Consider the following 22,731-nt stretch of genomic DNA (forward strand, 5'->3'; position numbering starts at 1 on the left):
CTTGTATCGCTAAGCTAGGTAGTCGCCAGGGAACGAGCCACTAGTTGCGCCACTCTCTGGCTCCCTAGTTCAGGTCATAATCTCGAAGCCTCTTCAAGGGAGAGTGATATTTTAGGTTATGCATGTTCAAGTACTGCAAGCGACGCGTGTCACACACAACGTAATATTACTGTAATTGGTATAGTACAGGTGTGATGGTTCAAATACCAAAATGGCAACAGTAACAGAAAGACTTCCCTGGCGGCGATGATAAAATATGAACACGGAGCCAACAGATGAGGTTTCAACTGGTACTGGTATTATTATACTCTGCAAACATCAAGTACAATAACGCGGTAAAACTCCACTACTCAAATGACTAGATACTTAAACTCCAATACAATTCAACAAGATCTCCCATCTGAACTCAGTGCTGAACAACTCCCCAATATATACCCCCACTGTCTATAAATAGACCATTACATCAGCATACATAATGAGTGGAACTTACTACAAATTTCTAGAATGTTCCATTACCTTCTATTGCCTCCTACAGTGTTCTATTACCTATTCAACCAGTTTCTAAAAAATATAGAATATTCCACCCAGACACAGTACGGTTCTAGAACATTCTCAGTGACACGGAAGTGGTAAATAAGTCGTATGCGACAACGCGGAATAATATTTATTGCAAAAATACAGAATGTACAAAGTTAAAATAGCCTTTGAGTTCAACGGCGAACTCGCCGTGAAAGAAGCATGCGCATTTTGTTAAATCTAACACTTACTTTATGGCAATCGTGCACCAACTCTCACGGTTATAGATCTTCATGTGTAAGGGTGGACAAAATTGTTCAATGCGAGGGATACCACTGGGAAGAATGTATTACTATTTGTGTATTATTTATGTATTATTATTTATTTGGCCAGTTTTTATCGGATTGAAGGTGCATATTACCCAGTCAAACTATCATCTCCTGGAAACGGACTCGTACCCTTTTACAAAATCGGAAATGAGGAACAACTACACTAATGTATATACATACATTCAGAGAACACCGTTACTTTTTTGCCACAAGAACAACTCGTTCTTTTACGTACACTGAAAATGGGAACAGTACACAGGACCGACAGCATTACGTCCCCTTCAACGCCATTCTCCCAAATCCAAATGCCGTTAGCACCACGGCAAGTGTGTGAATGTTCACGTCTATGCGTGTAGCCGGTGTCCATGGATCTCCCGGATGTTGGGCGAAATGCTGACTACTGTGTGCCAAATAAGACAAGACAAATTCGACACAATATATATATTATCTACGATGCTTATAATGCATCGCTAAAAATACGATTCATCGGTGCTATGTTTGTTTGCCAGACAGTCAGGCTTTCACACATTGAAATAATTGATAATTCATAATTTTATTTTATTCCAAAGAACAGGATATGCTATAATTATTTTTATTTAATGTTTGTACATATGCTCTGTGCTTAACACATATAGAATAACTTGAAATTGAGTGAAACTTGTCAATCAAATTGCCCCCTTACTATCATAGTAACGTAACACAAACGTGATATTTATCTCAGTAGCCACTTTTTACCATATTGTCTTTAATGGCCAGATATGTAAATTATGAAACTCGGACACCAGACCCTCCTCCCCCGTGAAGGGCTGTAGTCGTTGTAACTCACGGGACGTATACTACGTATATAAAATACATTGTGCGTTTGTTTGCACAAAATTCGAATACACGCTGTGTGACAACCAATTAAGTATACTATATCTTTTACGAAGACTGTGTTACAGCCCGAATATTTAAGTAATTCTACTTCTGGTCTACTTACAATCTGCGTGTCTAACATTGCTCATTTTTTAAAAATATAACACATTCAATATGTCTTCATATTTGTACGAGAGGTTACAAAAAACGCAAGTCACTTAAATTCAAATCTATGCGAGCATACTTTTTTGGACCCTGTTAACGAAACGAGCTTCTCCCATTGTTGCTTTTCACAGTTGCCGACTGGGGGCGCTACTTGCTTTACCGGCGTTTCTCTGAGACCATTAACTCCAGCAGTTTGTACCATAAACAAAGTCAGTGCCAATATTTCTAATAAATTAATCTGAACGATTAAGGGGTGAACAATTGAAATTGAGGGGTCTATAGGATTAAATTAGAGGTATATTTACAACGATGTAACATTTTCCATCGTTTTCTTCAAGTTCTTGAAGCATAACAAGCAATTTTAATTAGTTTACAGTAAGTCAGCGTCCAATTGTTTAAAGCCAGTTTCGAGAATTCCTAAAAAAATGCATCTAAGTAATCCTCTCTAAAAATAACTTCTTTCAAATGTCTTCGAACGTCAATAAACATACTCAAAGTGCGAAATAAAATTTGTTGATCATCGAATTCATTTTTTAAAATTAAGAAAATGCCCACCTTGGGTAGGTATGACGTAAGTGTCACGTGACAGAAATGCAAAATAGATGGTAGAATCTACGTTCCAATTCAGACTCTATACAGAGTTTATTATTTCAAGCGGGGGAGTCGTCGCCTGCGCATGCGCCAGATGGTCTTAGCGTGTCATTGTTTACAAACAAGCGTCTGCCTATAAGCCTTTGCGTTTTTAGCATGTGTTGTTATCGTCGCTTGGGTCTCAATTCCTGTGCGTGCGCAGGTGGCGACCCTCCCGCTTTAACAATCTTCAAATTCAAGGTTGTGAAAACTCAACATTGAACTAAAATATTGTAATATTGCAGTAATTGAAAAAAATAATTATATAAACAACACTTCGTCATTTTCGTTCGTTACTGAAACTGTTCGCTTTCTATGTTTGCCACTGGTGGCGCTGATTGTTTTCTTGTTGTTTTCATTTTCATGTCGAACGATTTCTCCATTGTCTAGCACCGAATACTCGGCGCTTTCTAGAGCAGTCATCAGTTTTTTCGGTGTGAAACATTTCAAACTGCGGGCGCTGTCCGGTGGCGTAGCCGGTAATGGTGAGCAAGGATAGTTTTTCGCAATCTCCACTTCCGGTGGAATCTCTTTTAAATTTAACTTCAGTTCGCTAGTGTCTAACATAAAAGGTACGTTTTTGTGGGCTGACAGGTCTAATGATTTTGAAGGGCTGCCGCTAGAGGGCGTTGTAGTCACTGAGGTTTGGTCACTCTCCACGTTGGGCTGGCTCTTTATATATTTCAAGGACACTTTTTGCCTTGTAGGCTTGTCCACTTCATGTACGTGCTCAACTAAACGTTCGGTGTTACTGCACCGAAGTACCTTACATTCCGTTTCAAGCTCGATGCATTTAGCGCCATCTATGGTGGATAAATTTTCTCCTGCTTGCTTAGAATTGTCATCATTGGTGATACATTCAGTATTTTCCTGCGCATCTCCAGATATGCTGCTAAGTTTAACACACTCAGACCTTTTAACGTGTTCGGAATTGACCGACGACTCTGTATTTTCAAGCATTAAACAATTTTCTGTAACCTCCGTAGAGGGCGTACTACAGAGGGCGCGTTCTTTCTGTTCTGTATCTTCATGTTTATCCTTTACTGAGCAATTGTCGATATTACTATGCAATGCGTCTCCCACAGTCGTCAAAGTTTCCTCCGCATTTTCGGAGTTTCTTCTTGAAGACGGCTGACTTTCTATGTGTGCTTCGACGACTGCATATCCATTGTTCGCTACATCCTCGGTAACATATTCTTTTTCCAACGCACTGTCGATATCTGCCGAGGTATACATCGTATCGCTCCCTACCTCACTCTCATTTTCTTCCTCCACGCTTTCCATTCGGAAATTGTCTTTTACTTGTAGTTTATCACTTCTCTTAGCATCCTTTCTCAAGAGTTCGGCTTTCTGTTTCTTTTTTTCGTAAAGCCTTCTCGGAGTAGAGATCTCTGTCGATAAGGCTTGAATGCCCTCACCATTCTGAGTGACGGAATCTGTCTTTGTGAATTCGTCATTGAGAGTAAATGTTTCGTTTTTATAAACTTTCTCCTCGTTCACCCCGTCCCTAAGTTCTAAGACAATGTCTGATGACGTAGTTCTATTGACCTCCCGGTCTTGTTTAGTAAACTCACTCGTGAGGTAGTAGTCCTCCCCATAATCTTCGCTCAAGTAATTCTGGTTTGGGAATGATATCGGCAAAGGACTGTCTCTTCCATCACCTGATTGATCTGCAAGTGACAGACAATATATGTAACTATTATAACTCATGGGAATGGTGCAAAATTATGCTTGATAAATCATTCATTCATGTGTTCTCTACAACAAGGTTTAATTATAATCACATGTCGAGGTCGATGACCTCAAATACCGAAATTATCGCAGCGATGAACCGTCAACAAGCTAATATGCAAATTTATGCTTGGATGGGCGCTTGGATTAATAACAGTTTATTAAGAGAATATTAATATAATATTACGGGATAAATATACATAAATATAAAAAACTGCAGATAATACTCCAATGAAGTATTCCCCAGACTTTTTTGATTAAAAGAGCAGCAAGACCGCACCAGCTGCATGAATATTTTAATATTCTAAGTGAGATAATTAAATCATCTTTTTAATATATATACATCTGTAAGTTAACACAAAGTAAAACAAGTATCAATAACCGCTGTATTTACTGCTACTTATATATTTAGAGGAAGCGAGCGCATTACCACAAGAGCTGTGTGACATGAGTCACCACGCATCGGATATCAGTCATATGACATATGGCACTTTCAGTCTCTAACCGTCAAAATAAATCAAACAAATATAACACAGTTTATAAGTAACTACGCGATATGGAGTGGACGTGTTCGCTGAATGGAGCAATGCAGTTGAGTATTTATAACAAAACAAAAGAAACATGTAGAGAAACTGCGGGGTGAAGTAAGTAGGCACTAATGGACATGGGCATTCAAGGCGAATGACTGAGATAATAATAAATAACGTAGAGTGACGTAATTTAAATAAAAATGGTTTATACAATAAGTGTGTACATATCAGTGATATACCATGACTATGGTGTTCTTTTTCAAGTCCGATAAATGAATACTGAATATTGATCCTGAAACAACATAATCAAATTGGGGATATTATGTTGTTTAGATAATACTAGGTGAAAAAAGAAAGTCATGTTTCAGAATAACACGAACAAAAACAACGACAGTTAATCGAGTGCCGGTCGCACCTATTTTGTCGATTAGTGTTAACACACATGTTGAAATACGTGTGGTACTTTCTTCAAATATAGATGCAAAATACGAGTCAATTTGTTTGAATAACACAACATAGGAAACACGAAGAAAAATCCCCGGGATTCACCCCATTAGTATGGCGGCACTAATTCACATGGGCATTCAAGGCGAGTGACTGTGATCGAGCAGTTGATGGTTTATTTTGTGCGTTGATAATGTCGAACGATATTCCTTATTTACATGCAGCTTCGATCAGTACACTGCGGTTGCCATGGTGATTTTTTCCGTTTGTCATATATAGTCATCCCATACAAACTTGATCTATACAGTTTCATTCCAAAAGTTTCAGTATCGGTAAAATGGGGTTGGAATTATTAAATTCGTCGTTCCACTTTTAGATATGAATTCAGTGGCAAAATATTTCACTAGTTCGTGAAATTATAACTTCAGAGTGTTAGCTGTGATCTAAAAGGCACGGTAAAACCTGCATAGAGTTTTGTGAAAATGTTAATGACTGGGACACAGGAATACAACTTAGAGAGTTTCCCTCAGAGTATACTAGCGTACTCATATGTTTCTAATGTGTGCCCTGAGCGAAATCACATCGACTAACTACCAAGTGGCCATGAAAATTAGACAAGTCTATTGAATACAATTTTTGATCAAGTTTTCGGGAAAAAAAAACTATGAAAAAATTATATGGATTTAATTGTAAATTTTACAGCAATTTACTGGCTATCAAAAGCTAAAACGAATACACGTACCGCCTAATTTGGTCGGTGACTGGTGAATATCACCAGCGACACAGCATCTATTTCCCATTCCGCCGAATGTCTTTTTGAATCCGTCTTTGTAGCGTTCACATATATGCTGTATAAGGCAGGGGTTGATGATGGCTCTTGCCAAGTTACACCATACAATCACCAAACCCATCCATGGTGAACTTCTATCATGAGCTAGGGAGTACGTATTGACAGCCTGTGGAGGAACAACACATCACGTGTTTTATTAAAATGGGGTACCTGTATGAGGACACCGGATTGGTATAATTGAGATAAGTCTACGTGAAGCTGTAAATAAAATAAAATAAAAATAAAATACATTAAGTACATATCAATGATGTTTTCATGAATACTGAATATTAATACTAAAACAATTTGTGGATATTATTTAGATATCCTACATAAAAAAAGAAAGTCATGTTTCAGAAAAACATAAACAAAAAAAACAAAAATTCGCACTTGTTTTTCGATCATTGTTAACACACATGTTGAAATACGTTTGGCGTGTTTTTCTAAATATAGACCCGAACTCCGGGTCAATTTACTTGAATGCCCTAAGGAGTTGAATACAATTTTGGAAACGACACAATGATATTTGTTGCCATAGTAATGGATAAGTATGAATATCAAAAAAGGTCATTTAAGTAAGCTATTCTTAAATGTCAATTGGTGATAACGACACGGAAAATGTACCACGTAGTCTGCTGGGCCGATGGCAATCACAGGAATTCACCCAGAGTGCACTAAATATCGAACGACAGTTATCGCGCATGGGAACACGGAAAGTGGCGGATTTTAAGACACGTCTGTTCTAAATTGTAATACGTTTGGGAAAGGTGAATTTGACACACCATGGAATAATTCAATTTATGTTTCCGGCAATAAAGAAACGATCGAAAAAACTGCCGTAATACCTCTTCTCAGCCATTAGTTAAGACAGCAACATCAATCACCCCCGAATTATCCCTTAAGCATATATCTAAATGGAACATCAAAGACAAATCTGCGATTGAAATCATCAATTATTTTTGTCAATTTGTGTTCAGTCTAGACACAATGAAAAGTAATTCTGTGGTGGAGCGAATAACAGCTCCGAATACGTGTATACTATGCGAGTCATTTATGATATCACGGTGGGTATACGGTTTGGTGACATGTTAATTCATTCCTCATCTGCAAATGCATTTTATTAAATAATAATAAATGAAAAGGAATAGAGGTATTCTATTTAAAGATCTTATTTTAACAAGTACTGACGTCATCAATATAGTTTTGTTCAGTATCGCACCAGGGGCAACTAAGCGGTATATGCAAACACACACGACACGTGTTTATAATGAATAGTGGAATACTGCATAGGATTCAAAACAGATACGCATACGAAGCCATGTGCAACAAAAATATTACCACGGTGCGTCAAGGTGATATTACAAATAAGCATTCGATTCGTGGAAAAATACCAATACGCTTCACATATTCGCCTTTTATAAGTTCATTAGTTAGCGATCCAGGTATAACATACTGAATTTTGCTTTTAATTTATATATGCTATTTATAGACATTCAAATGCCGTCCTTTGGATTACGGGTATTATTTTAACAATTCGACAATTCAGAAACATTTCTTTTTTTACATTAGCGAAAAAGATGAATAAACATATGGATCACGTGGTGAAACAGGTTGCACACAAAGGACACATTTGTTTACATACGAATCCAATGTCACAGCATGTTGTATTTCAAAATGGCTTCCGTAACAAGCGGCAGATGACAGTTTTTTTTCCATTCATATCGACATTGCAGCTTGTATAAGTACGCTAAGCGCAATATAAAGAGAAAATATCAGCTTAAAAGCAAATAAGGTTGAATTTTTATTCTGTGTGACCCTTTTGGTTAATCCCATTGGTGTACAAAAACCTACACGTTATGGCTGGAACAATCGATTAGCTCTCAGTGTTGTGTTGGTTTTAATACTCGCCTGCGTGTATAAAAATACACAACACGACGAAAAAAGAATGAGTTTTACTATTTTAGCAAAGGTCTTCCGCCATTGCAGTACACACTTACATTACATGAACATTACGAACACTATTTGTTCATTATTTCACGGTTACGGTATTTTTAATACTAGACAAATCGATTTTTGGTCAATTTAATCTACGTTATGCTTGAAACATCAAAAATCCTCATTTGACTTTCAGTTCATCGTTAATTCAAGATGATTTTAGCTATATGCGTACGGGTATACATATTACTATTTAACAAAAACACGCAACGTTAAAGCAAATAAGGCCGCGAAAAAAAACATGGTGAATTCAATAAATAAATAAATAAATCATATCTACTTCCGTATCCGGTCTTTTATCAAAAAACCTTGCCTTTTATGTAAATTGGGTGTCACGTTTTTAGTGGAGCATAAATCATATACGCAGAATGAGAAATATTTACGACTACAGAACTAAAATGTCAATGTATATGTATACGAACCACTTCAATATTGTAACCAATGCAAATCAATTCGACCCCGCTGGTTTTTATTGATAATGGAACTGCTATATCCCCATCTGTAGCCAGTATTACGAAAAATTATGACGTCTATCAACGATCCATACTCTCGCAATGTGCCTTATTTTATACTATAAAATCACAGAACGCATAGTGTACAATCGGGGTGATATTTTGGTAGACATTAATCCGAGGCAATCAATACCAACTGTTACACACAGTTAATAATGAATGGCACGTACTTACTTCGTTATTGGTTAAGCGTACGCAAATCCTCTGCTACCATTTCAATGACATAAATATTGCTCCAAATACGAGCTGGTGTAGTCGTATTCCTCGGTGCAAAGAACGGAAGCATCAATTTGTGTACAAATCCCGGGAACAACACACATACACATATATATTGTTGGTCACTGTTGTTGACCGAAGCACGCACAGAAAGCACTATAAACCGTATTTGGAATAACAGGTGGGAGGCAGATGGAGTGGCGTCCCTTAAAAAAATACCCGGATCAGCATAGGCAGCTGGCTGCAGCAATAACCGTAAACGCAACTTACTGAGCAATATGAAACTAAACAATAAATCTGGCCATTTCCTGTATTTGTGCATACAGCTTTCAGATTGTGGTAAAGGTCACCGGGAATGTATATCACTCATGATAAACAATATTAGCTCTAGCGATTAAGGTATAATCACAACAATTATTACAAGGCAATCGTTTATTTTTAGGGTCGGGTTAAAATATGGACGCATCGCACACACGCTAAAATTCCTAATCGAGATACCTACAAAACAAATATATTATTACAAACACAAATATATATTTTTTCATATTATAGAAAGCTAGTTTATCGGGGAAAATAATTGACTAACATATATGTAAAAGAATGTAACGGTGTAATACAACTGATCCCTGGAACTAATCCAGAGTGGGCGGGATATTATATTGGGTGCGGTTCTCGATGTAGTTTTAATATACATTGTGCTGCTCGCTACTGCAAAATGACCATGGTGTAAATACATTACGAGTACAATGTAACAATAATGTAAGTATAAAATTGATATGCATCGAGCTGTACATTGATACAACGTTATATAGTTGATTTGCATCACTTTTACACCCAATTAGAGCTGAAATTGTACTGCACATATGGGAATCAAAACATAATACTATAAAGCCAGTGTATTATGTAGAACATGAGTGAACATTGTCGTATTGTCGGTTAGTCGATAAATCGGCATTCAGCGATATGTAACAACCTGATAACATGCAGACACACATCTAAAAAAACATTTATAGATGATAAAATATATTAGAGGCGAGCATACCACGTGACTGGGAGTGTGTGTGGGCGAAGCATTACAGGATGGCCAGGAATAAGTAATAGTCTCATGCCACTAATCAACCAATTGCCTTGCAAGAACCAATGAAATTTTTTAAATATTGTTTTTCTCAGGTGCTCCCTGTTTGAGGACGTGATCACCTGGGTCAAAGGTAAGATCAACATGTGGTCTTTTGTTTACTACTTAGCGACTGTGTACCTGTGAGTTTATTCTGTGTGTATTTGGATGTTCTAATCTTGGTGTTTTTTCTGTGATTTTTCTAGGTGCAATCCATATACAGTAGGTGTGTCTTGTTTACCTGAGAATTGTAAGAGTTTGAGCTGGCCAACATGTTAGTTTTTTTCAAGTGGTTGATTACTGGCATGGTGATTCCCTATTTTTGAGCCATGTTTTCAACTTTGTTCATCATTTTTATATAGCAATCTCGTCATATGTTAACATTGTCGTCTATGGAAATTCAATTAGTGGTATGAGCCCTAATGTGAGGAATCACAGGATGGCCTGGGGAAAGTGAACTAGCGGTCACACTATTGGTTGGCTATTGAAAGTGGGCGAAGGGTCACTGGTTGGTCTACTGGAAGTGAGGTGAGAGGTCACAGGATGGTTTAGAAGAACTGGGCGTGGCACATGTTGGCCTTCTGGAAGTGAGGTGGTGTGGAGGAGGTCACAAGTTGGTTTAGAGGAAGTGGGTGGGGTCACATCTGACAACGTCTCTAATATGCGCATTTCTCTTTGACAATATTGTGACCAGCAAATTATTACTACGTTCATACGTTCAAATTACGCGATCTCGGCACGTGCCGAAACCTTTAATCCCAATCAATTGCTTTAAATCTGTTATGCTATTTCAGGTAATGTAATACAATGTAATACAATGTAATACAATGTAATACAATGTAGTACAGCACACACCAATGTAATGAAAATGTAGAAATAATGAAAATATAGAAGAACACACAGCACAAATCTTCATTTAATCTCATCTAAATATCTTGGACGGTTCTTAAAGCTGAACACTGTCGATATATCAATCACCGTGTCGACACAGTTGCCATGACGACCAATGCAAATGGTTCCTACATAATGGCTTGTCTCAGTTTCACTTCGGTGGATTTTAAATTTCCTGTATTACAGCAATACCCCCCCATATAGTAAATATTGGTAAATTGGTCACTTTTATTTTATTATCACGTGTACACCAGCTGACTGTGGTTGTGACGTATGTTTGTATATGTCCGCGATTATGCGTCTGCATGGACAACTAGCTTCCATGGGAGGCGGCGGCACGAACTGTTGCATGGGGCGAGATCTGCTCACCATCACTCGCACCGAAAGTGTGATTTTACTAGAGGGTTCGGGGCATGTTCCTCCGACAAAAAATGAAATCTAGACCCTCCGAAACGATATTTCCTGCATTTTGAGGGACAAGACAGGCATTCCTCTTAAACTGTGTCACATCGACACAAATGCACAAAGGGTTTCAGCTTGATTGTTGGGGGGGGGGGGCACGCCACTGCATTTGTTTGAACTGTCACATTTAAGACAATGACAGAGACGTAACAAGGAGCATGTAGTCATATAGTGGCGAGGCTCTTGCCGTGATCGAACCCGTGTTTAGAGTTGTACTGCATGAGTCTTTGTTTGCATGTAATTGCACCAATTTTCACTCAGTGATTGTCTAAGTCTGCCAGTGAACTGAATTATTCTCGAAGACAATATTAAAGGGCGGCAGTCGTCACGCCGCGTCCTGTTTGATATGGGAGTCATAGCGACGTACACAACGCGTGTAAAATACATTGTTTATTTACATGAAATTCGAACACGCGCTGCACGGCGACCACCGCGCTTTAAAATTGATCCGAGTGTTTGTTACAGGAACGCTGATTCACGGATCCGGCTCCTTGCTGCGTCCAATCAAATCATTCAATCTAGTTGAGATCAAATACAGCTGTTTCTAAAATAATCATGCACGGGTTCATAAGGACGGCCATGGATGATCGGCTTCAAAGAAATTGTACATCTTATAACCAACGTCATGTTAAATTTGTTTTGCCAGTTTCCTGCCATTTCTCTCTAGGGTCTATGATTCAACGTATTTCGAGACTTTAAACTTATTAAAAGCCCGTGTAAACAAAAATACCCGTCAAACAAAGAATCGCGTAAACACACTACTATGACATGTATTCTAAGGTGTGTTTTCGCATAGCAGTATTACAGAACACTCCTGTGTGCATTTAAACACACGAGGCAAATCATCTTCTCTATTAAATTCACAGTTCACTTGATAGAAACAGGACAAGTTGTTTTTGTGGCAGCTTTCACATGAAGATATACCCTTTTGTCGAATCGGGTTCAATATTCCGCCACTGACGAACCGTGTAATACCATACTTGAAACAACTGACAACAGATATTTAAAGACTTCTCGTTACTTCAAATCATAGGAAGTCGTGGTTTGACACACAAATAGTCATTTCCGAAAACTATTTTAACAGCTACGAATATGGATAAAACAAAATGACGGAATTGATGACAAACTCACTGAGGTATCGCATGCTAAAGATGTATATATTCTACAAACAGGGAAGTCTGTACAAATTAATAACAACATATTTTAATATCTTAATCTGCTACCGAAAACAACACTCCACGGACGACCTAAGTTGATTATATATGTAAATATATCAACTATATCTAAAAACAACTAACTAGTTTATCGAATTGGAACACTAGTAAATTTAAAAGTGCAGAGCACAACAGGATTTATTTCTATTAATATATCTCATAGTTCGTCGACCAATGAAACAAACACACACACACTGTCAATCTTTATCATGACGTCACACCAAGGGTTGTAAATTTCTTACGTGACACAACCGTTCATAACAAATAATCTGTCACGCAACACGGTTGATCACTTACCTGATTTACCGTAGCAGAATTTGTTCAGGCATACTGGGAATTCCATTACATCAAATTCTCGTGGACTGATACTAACGGTAACAATATTTGAGTGATGAAGTCGGGAAGCATTATTAAGTTAACCTTAATTAAAACATATTTCATAACATTTCAGAACCGATATACCAAAAGATGTGAATTTCAAAGGCTGTACTTACAACCACGCTTTCTATATTTCCTTCCATTACAATGAAACATTAGTGTAAATATTTGCAATAATTCTATATTTATGAAATAAATGTAATGTTCAAATAATTAATAATGATGACAATGATACGATACTGTTAATTTATATAGTTTCAATAAATATTTGTTACTGAATCAAGAAAGGTTTCAATGTACATTACAATTTTACTAACAGTCCCCGTTTGTATTTCGTTGGTTACTAAGATACAATTTTCGAGCTTGCTATTTGAAGATAAAATTCGCGTATTTCTTTTACTTCCTCTTCTTATTCAGAGACTACTCCAGTAACTACTTGACATACTTGATATTCGTGTCCCGTTGAGTATATTGAATCTCATACAAATAAAAAGCCTATATTTATTTTGAGTGAAATAAAATGAGAACAGGACGTCTGCCTCATTTAGTAAACGATTTAACTTCCTCGCAATATTGCGTTTTTTATGACGTGCTATGTTCTGATATCACGGACTGTATTCTGTCTCTATATCGTTGCAGTTCACTTTGTAAATCTAAAAATAAAACCGATAATTTTCTTTTTATTCATACCATGCAGAGTATTATTTCCGAATCATTTAGCTACCGAAAGATTATCTTCATCATGTACCGTGAATTTCAAATTATATTACGGGGTTTAATGTACATCAGAGAATATTATCAACATATAGCGGGTCACTTAATGAATATATAAGACAGAAAATAAATAGAATCGTGAAAAATTGATCCAGAAGTCGAAATTAACTGATGACAAATGATTGGACTAGTCAAGTTTAAATATACACATCGTACACGTGCTTTGGGTTCACCGAAAACACGCACAAGATCATGAACATTCTCACCGAGTGTATTCGCAGTGTCATCAGGACGCAGGATTTCTTTCAATATGCCGTACTTTAAATCATCATCCTTGATGAGATGGATGCTACTGTGGTTCGGTGGTACACTTTAATTTACAAAACTTCGACGCAAATGACACTCAATTCAATCTTCTGTCTTCATCCAATTGTTATTTAATGTCGAATGTCGACTCACGAATTCGCTACACATTACTATATACATTAGTATGATGGTAGAAACACAATTATGAAGCCTTACAAAGGCGAAGATCGTCCCGTGTCACAGCAATGTCGATTCAAGTTGAAACAGACCAGTAGACACAATCAGCAAGAAATGTCAACAACAAGCGACACGAATTCCAGTGATCGCGTCTCGTTTAAATACAAATCTGTTTTATAATTGTTGACATTAAGCACCTATTTTGTGTTAAAGACGTATAATATCACGATTTTCTGCGAGTCAGTCTGAATGGAATGCTTTGGGAAACCACATAAAGATAACAGTTTTGAGAGCAAATTCGTAAATGAAATTTTCCGTGTTAACACAAAATTCACACAATTTTGAATGCATAATATTACCTAATATGTAGTAATGTTTATTGAGACTCGTAACGATTGTGTAATGAACATAAGCACAACTTCACAGTACACAATGTAGAAACAAGGTATATAAAATAAATTTTGAAAACACAGACAGAAAACTAGACATAAGTCATTAAACTAAGTAGATCTGACAAACGAAAGCTCAACAGGACCAGAATAAAATAATAAGGCATTCTTTATTATACCATGGAGCATTACAGAAATATTTTTATATGTATATGGCCATTATAATAAAATCCAATATAACCCGAACACGAATTCTCGTTATCACATTTTTACTATGCAATATTGATAATTTTGTGTACATTTTATATTTCGTCTCCAATACTACATATACAAAGTTTTCCTCTCTGCCTTGATTAGTTCTGTATTTTAAAATTATGTCATATATATTCATATAATGTTGATATTTTACTTAGATTGTACTAGTCTTGTTGATGCGTATATGCATCTTCTAATAAACATGCCCATTCATAATTAATATTAAGTATTAAGTTCGCCTTATAGAGGGTGTGAATTAGGGTCGCCTGTTAGAGGTATGAACTTAGGAATGTGTTGATAAACTTACTGAGAACGGAAGCAAACCATCCAACCAGTTTTGGTGCAGTATATATTGAAATCAGCTTACTATTAGGATATATTACATTTGTTTGCAAATGGTTGCTCGTTCTCGTTCATAGTAAATGTATTTTTATCAAGTATCCAACCTTGTGTGAACACTTGGCTATTTGAGTGAGCTATTTATAGCATTTCGTAATTGACAGTATTTCTAGTATTATGCTGTTTTCCTTCATTTGATGCAAACGACGTGCAAGCCACGTGGTCGCCATGCGGTATGTCCTTTTCTCACTTATGTCATTACAAATAATTGTCGTTATACAAGTATTCACGGCATTCTTGAATTGTACATATTGTATTTTGTTCTATATTTCAGACATGTAGTATATTTGTATAGATTTATGCATGTTACAGAAGCATTGTATTGGCATTGGTTGTATACATTGGTTATATATACAGTTGTATTGGAAGTATTGTTGTGAGAATCTTAGGGTTGGGATGAGTTTTCTACGTGATACTTATAGGTGACAATTGGTATATGCGAGTAGCTTTTTAAGTTCGTTTTGAGTATTTTTGCATTATTTTCTTCTATATTGTATATTCAATGTATTTTATGAAAAAATAGTGAAAGTGCAGTTTCATGTTATAAATCCAATATTGTGAATTCTTCTATATTAATTCGCCTTATATTAACCTTATATGTGAAAGTTTATGTTATACTATTAAATATTTTCATTTTAAAATGTGAATATTTTTTATGAATATTTATTATTTCATATACAGGTTTTTTATATTTATTTTTATGACTGTATCTGAAAATGTGTCAATTCACTGTGTGTTGGATTGGCTCATGTAAGCCGCAGATCATCTTTACAACATGGCGGTATAACATAATTCATATTAGATATTATTTATCGTTTTTTCTTTATTCCCCGCGTTACATTATGAACTTGCAATGTCGAACTATATACTCAAAGTTTTCTACTTGGCTTCTTCACTGATGCTTTAATTGTCAGATCCAGAGGTTCCTTCACATCTCATTGAGAACAAAGGTAGGCCACGACCGTTCAGCTAGCAGGCTATTAAATTAGCATATTGTATATTGTATTGCATGGATGCCCAATAACCAATATATTATATCTTCGATGCAATTAGTGTAAACCATATTCCCGAAGGTCATTTTTTACACGAAGAAGTGATGACATGGAAATTGTAAATTTCATTAAATCCTAAAAAAATCACTTTAAAATATAATATAATAATATAGGAATGACAATTGAATGATTTAAATAAAATGTGTTATATATGTAATTGTGGTTACATGGACCCCATCTCATATCAAATTAAACCATTGATTAAAATGATTGCAAATATCACTCCCAGATGAAGAGCGACTTCGCCAGTTATTTACAGGTGAATGAGTCGGCCTCAATAATAGTGCAACCGAACTCAAGCAAACTGAAGTCAGTTCCTCGTTCACTGTCATTTAGTCACGTGACAGAACACTTAAACATTCACTGACCAATTGATATTTATTGAATAAACGTGATGTTTTTTTTTCTTGTGAGGGGTGAAATTCTTACTTTTAGGAAATTTGAAATAACATGAAAGAAAAGCAAGAAATAGACTGGTGAAAATGGTAAATTATTTCTAGGGGACCAGAATGTCTTCGTTCCAATCATTAACATATGATTATACAAATTATGTTTTTTCCACGCAGAAAGTGCAATGAATGGATGGATAGAATGGAGTGTCAATACCTCGGCAATCCGTTGTAATCAAAATATAAATTAACACAGTATAATCTCATGCATATGATATACAAACTTTGACATTTGGGGTTTATCTGAATATCTGCGAACTTGACCGTGTAAGGTTGTCCTTGCGCATTTGCTATATCCCTGACTCTGTCTTCATTGTTGTTAAATACCATAGACATTTCAAGATTGCAGTGATATTTATGAATGTACTCGTCGTTCACCCAGTTAGTGTATGGCAAACGATGATGTGATCGCATATTTACGAGAGAGTGATCTCAAAAAAGCTACTAGTATTTCGTATCGTTCCGTTTCCATGGAAACATGTTGATATAGAAACTACTACCGTGACATATATTGACACCATGCGAGGACTGTTATAAAAATAGTACTGTTAACGTGACAATCAGAAATATACACGTGTATGACAGGTTGCCAAGTGTACGGTGTGATTGCAAATGAGTTTTCGTATTTACAAATATCGCACGTCGACTTTATATTATCTGAATTCGCAAAAAGGTAAAGTCAAGGAGAATCATTAAAATTAGGATTGTAATTTGAAAGTTAATACAAAGTCCGAGGCATCGTTATTTCGTGGTAAAAATGTGTAAATCTTATGCGAGCACGTGACCTCTGATGACCCATAGGCGAAAAGCCATTCCCACCTACAATCGTTACCAACACATGACCAAATTTAAAAAAAAATCGTGCATTCGCCTTAGGAACTTTTGCATTTTTTTCACAACATTCTGAACTTGAACTATCTAAATATCCAAACTTTCTCTGGTCGCATAATGGTGCAAATTTACATTTAAAAAAAACGTAACTTGACAGCAGGACGGGCAACCTGAACATAGTAATATAAGAAATCACAACCTGACAATCTTTTGAGAAAATAAATCCCGCGAACTATAATAATTTGATTTGCACTGCGATATATGTATGTATATAGTTGCTTCTTAATTGAACAGTAGAAATCAAAATTAACATTTCCCATGCATATTTTACGCATTAGCGTCATAATTTCATATTCCCCTGTCCATCTGAATAAAGTTACACCCCAAACATATAACTGAAGAAAGCGTTGATAGAGTTTCTCCGCATTTTTTTTACATGAATCAACTTACAAACCCCATCAATGAAAAATGTCAATTTATTATCCTGTGTACAAAACCAACAGTGATTGACATCTTGGCGTGGGTCCCTACTATAAAAAAATAATTAAATATATATACAATGTATGATGCCCTGATAACGTACAAAGGAGTTTTCTAAAGTGAATACTGAATTAAGACCACGGGACTCTCTTAATCAATGTGTGTAGCTGTGTTAACACATGTGCCGCGTGCTGGTGAATAGTTATTGCTTTACGATAAACGGAAATATCGTAGCACACTTCTGTGGAACCACTCGCATGAGAAAAACAAATGAATCATTTCCACGAATACTTGGAATTTTGACTCAAATTAGATTCGAGCATGCGTAATGTGCATTTTTAGTAATTACTAGGCAATATCTTATGCGCTTTCTAAAGTAAACAGATATGCATGATGATCAATAGACCGAGATGTTCAGATATTATTAGATGTAATTGGTTGATTGAGAATAACGTCATTGTAAACTGTGCCGATCAATTGCAGATCACGAGATTTAGAGAACTGTCCCACATGCGATATTAAACTGAGCAAAGATCATATATATTGTACATACATATTTGACTTGCGATCTTTATTCAAAAAAAAACAAAAAAAAAACGACAGTCGTTTATAAGCCGATATCGTAGAAACCCAGGAGGCATAGTAAAGTTGACAAATTCGAGGCTAAGTGAATATTTGTTATCGTAAAATTGAAGCTGTGGAGATTTGCATCTTTTAAATGTCAACAGAAACCAGAGCCTGGTAAGAGACTACCGCAAATTCGTGAAGCAGACAAGCGTATGTTTTTCTATCACAATAACAGTAACTCGAGAAAAAAAATGTAACCTAGCGTATAATCGGTAACTGTATACATTATGTTGCTATGACAACGCGTTGGATGATATCACCACCGTGAAGAGGTCAATTTTCGGAGCATGTCGTCTGCTATACATTTAAGTCATAATGGATGCAACCGCATTATCCAGTTATTCATGACCTATCTCAAAATTAAACTCGGATTTAGATTAACCGGACGGATATCAGGATATGCCAGCAACCACCAACACGTGTGATTTCAGTGATACGCGAGCCATTGGCGCACACTTTTTACGGAAACAGAGAAGTCGTGCTCAAATTAAAATTACATTCTAAAATCTGATTCCTAACTACGTGACTTCAGGGATTCTTGGCTGAGTAAACTCGCACGCAATCCTAGTAATTGTCCTATTTAACGTGCCTGCCAATCAACGTACCTGCAATTACGGAGATCAAATAACAAGGAGGCATGTAAAAAAATACTACCATTATTATATACTAAAGCTTTTTTTTCACTTTTTTTTCACTTTTTGTTTAATTAATTATAATAATGTATAAATATAATATGTGATTGGGAATATGATGCAATAAATAAATAAATAAATAAATAAATAAATAAATAAATAAATAAATAAATAAATAAATAAATAAATAAATAAATAAATAAATAAATAAATAAATAAATAAATAAATAAATAAATAAATAAATAAATAAATAAACAAACAAATAAATAAATAAATAAATAAATAAATAAATAAATAAATAAATAAATAAATAAATAAATAAATAAATAAATAAATAAATAAATAAATAAATAAATAAATAAATAAACAAATAAATAAATAAATAAATAAATAAATAAATAAATAAATAAATAAATAAATAAATAAATAAATAAATGTATTGATGACAGTAAGATATTCACAAAACCCATACAATCTAAAATTCTACAATGACTCACCCAATTTTGATTAACGCGCATTGAGCACTCCCGTGTGTATCCATGTTCTGATACATTAGCGTGGTAACATGCGTTTGTTGATAGCATCGAATTATGTTTTTACAATTACATCTATCGATTTTTGATTAGAGATTGACAGGGATATTTCGGCTTCACAATGCATAACACGCTGAGTGTATAGTGCAAGCTGTGAATAGCGATCGTGGAAATCCACGAAATAATATTGATTTATATTCACGGCTTAAATAATTTGGTCGAGCATGGATAATTTACGTCTCAGGTTGAAATTCTGGCAGCGAATATGATACGATTTTTTGCTTTAAAATAATAGTAACCGTATTGATTGCGGCGAAGCAAACAAATGCTTTGGAAAACAATCAATGATATTTTAATAACAGTCTTGACTCGTGATTGAATTGCAAATGAATTTTCAATAGAGAATACATCTGTCTGTTTAATTAATTCTGAAATGGCTATTGGGCATGTCTGTCAGGCATATTTCATTGTTTTCTCTGTATACGACTAACTGTGTAACGTCCTAATAAACATTGTGATACTTACCACATATGGCACACCGTCCACCAGATTGTCAAGTAGTACCAATATGCACACCAATTTACATGTCTGTTGGTTCCCACGTATATCGAAGTTCCCGTCAAATGCAGGCGTTTTCTCCCCTGTATCACTCTCAATCACGATCGACGGTATTCGGTTACTGCTTCGACGACGTCGCGCGTTCTTCGGCGGTGTGATGTTGATATCTACGCATGCAAGAAAGACACATGCCGTCCCGATCCCTATTGTTAACATTAGCAAAATCTCTAGCGACATAGAGTAACCAAGACCCATGTCCGATAACAGTATGTGACATTTGCCTGTCAGGTGAACGTCTGCGTTCGAGGTATCTTCCCATCCGAGTATAGGCATAAAACCAGCTAAAGTGCTCAGAAGCCATATGAAGACGACGGTTTTGCTGCTACGGTGAGCGGCAAAGTGTATGCGATACGCGGATGGCCATTTCAGAAACCAGACACGGTCTAATGCAAGGAAGGCTTGGTGAAGAGAGACCACTACACGGAATGTGAGCAAACTCCAAAGAAGAAACTGGCAGCTCGAAGTCGACCATTTGGTTTCGGCGACTGTAATGATCGCCAGCATGGACATCGGCATCGCCAAGTTGAAAAACTCGGTCAAGACGAGCGAGAATATCAACATATCGCTGCTTTTCCATTTTATTGTATACTCAGCAACGACGTGTAAGCAGATAACGTTGTGTATGATTCCAAACGCCACAAACGCAGTCCAAGCAACCGCATTGTCGTAAAGGAACGATTCCGACACACTGGAATTCATCTCATTTCGCTTGGCTTTCAACACATAAGTAAATACCCGAGTTATGTTCAAAATGTCAATTTTTTTCACGCATAGTAGCCTGGCGCACAGTCGACGCACGTATATTCTTCGCTCAATTCTCCTTGTCGTCTGCTTGATCGATCTGTCCGCGACGTTGAAATACACAATGCTACTTAAGGGAGGTTTGTTCCGTAGCACTGACGTCACAAAGTCACGTGTTAAAAATCTACCAAACACTGATTAGCACTCGTCTTCATAAATTGATCACAGCGATACTTTCCCTCAGAGATTTCGTGAAATGTATATCTATTATTTCATCTTTAACAAAATCCTACAGGTGAAGATCATGTTATTCATCAAGATACGAATTCATGGGAATTAAAAAGAAGAACAACAATCAACTTCCGGTGATCAAAATTAAACCCGGTAATTCTGGCAAGGTTTTTTTTGTACTTCTGAAAGACTAGATGTCATGAATCAAGGTCAAATCACTTATTTTTAAATTTGTGTGTTTGTGCTCTGGCTAACATTTGATAATCATTGCATTGCGCCCTGAGATGCATACATGAACAGGATGTTGGCTTCTCAACCCATTAGTTGCCACGTACATATATTTGTTTTTCAGGTGTGTGAAAATTCCTGGAAATTCATTTTTGTTAACCGTACGAAATATGTATGGACTCTCTGCAAATAATGGACCAACATATAACGGCCGGCCATGTGGTTTAACGGTATTGTGGATTTAGTGACATTTCAAACAAACCGCCTATCGGAAATTACTCTGTGGTGTTGTACAATGTTATATGTACGCACACTGCTCGTTTTCATATCGGACGTGCACCGATATGTCATCCCCAAAATACTCTACTGAGAAATTTTACAATCAATGGTAACGTGCAATAAGAACGTGGTCATACCCAAGGAATAGAAAATGAAATATTGCATATTTCAGCACATACGTTCGTCACAGAGGAATTGAAATAACAAGCTCTTGCATAATATATCAGATATTTGGAGGTTGATATTGTTATGCTTATTCGAGTTCTGATTGAATTAATTAATAAATACATCCCATGGAAATCAGGAAGTACGTTTTAATTGGATTATAGTGGATGATTTTACCCAACACTTACACCTAACAGTTAGACTAATTCCAGAGCAGCTTTGTTGTATGTTGACAGGTTTTTTCATTGTATCAAAATCTAAACTGAAAGTTTATGCCACCTAAATTTCTACGAACAGTTTCTTCTACTTTCACGAGAATGCAATTATGTGACGATGAATTACGTTTTAACAATTTTTTCAAGAAAAACAGATAGTAAGTAGGGGATATCCTGAGCGTGATTTATTTATTAGCAGGTGGTTATTCTTTTCGACTATTTGCCGGTTCGTGACCACTCACTCAATCGAACAAAGCCGTATAAATGAACAGAAAAAAACAAATTAACAACAAACCAAGTAGTTTGTGTACCAATTAGCATACCCTGACAGTCTGGATACAATGCTTCATTTGTCTCTCTTGTTATTCTTCGCCATGCATCCGTGCATCTACGCAGCCGCATTGAACTATGACACGTGACGTAGCGCGGAACTGATCTTTTGGGTCATTAGCTTCTAATGGTGGGAAGTATGGTTGAGTTAATACTTAAATTATATAGTAATCTTACATTTGAACTGGCGAGCAAGAGACAATATATTGTTCTTACCACATTTAATGAAAGGAAGGGAATTTGGCTACTCTACTATCGCAATCATAGC

The 22,731-nt window shown here is 36.2% G+C and overlaps 1 protein-coding gene and 1 long non-coding RNA gene across 2 annotated transcripts; one reads left to right on the plus strand and one right to left on the minus strand.

Moving 5' to 3' along the window:
- Positions 1 to 1,379: 1,379 nt before the first annotated feature.
- On the minus strand, positions 1,380 to 20,973 carry LOC144356508 (uncharacterized). Its single transcript, XM_078011207.2, has 3 exons — positions 20,182 to 20,973; positions 5,943 to 6,156; positions 1,380 to 4,165 (listed from the first exon to the last, which is right to left on the minus strand). Exons 1-3 carry the CDS (start codon positions 20,971 to 20,973, stop codon positions 2,757 to 2,759), a joined length of 2,415 nt encoding a protein of 804 aa, XP_077867333.2. The 3' UTR covers positions 1,380 to 2,756.
- LOC146734030 (uncharacterized) lies at positions 9,406 to 10,694 on the plus strand. Its single transcript, XR_014926576.1, has 3 exons — positions 9,406 to 9,511; positions 9,923 to 9,960; positions 10,073 to 10,694. It is a non-coding gene; the product is annotated as an uncharacterized LOC146734030 (long non-coding RNA).
- Positions 20,974 to 22,731: the final 1,758 nt, after the last annotated feature.

This window comes from Saccoglossus kowalevskii, chromosome 15 (assembly GCF_978046115.1).
Source record: "Saccoglossus kowalevskii chromosome 15, keSacKowa6.1, whole genome shotgun sequence".
NCBI lineage: Eukaryota > Metazoa > Hemichordata > Enteropneusta > Harrimaniidae > Saccoglossus > Saccoglossus kowalevskii.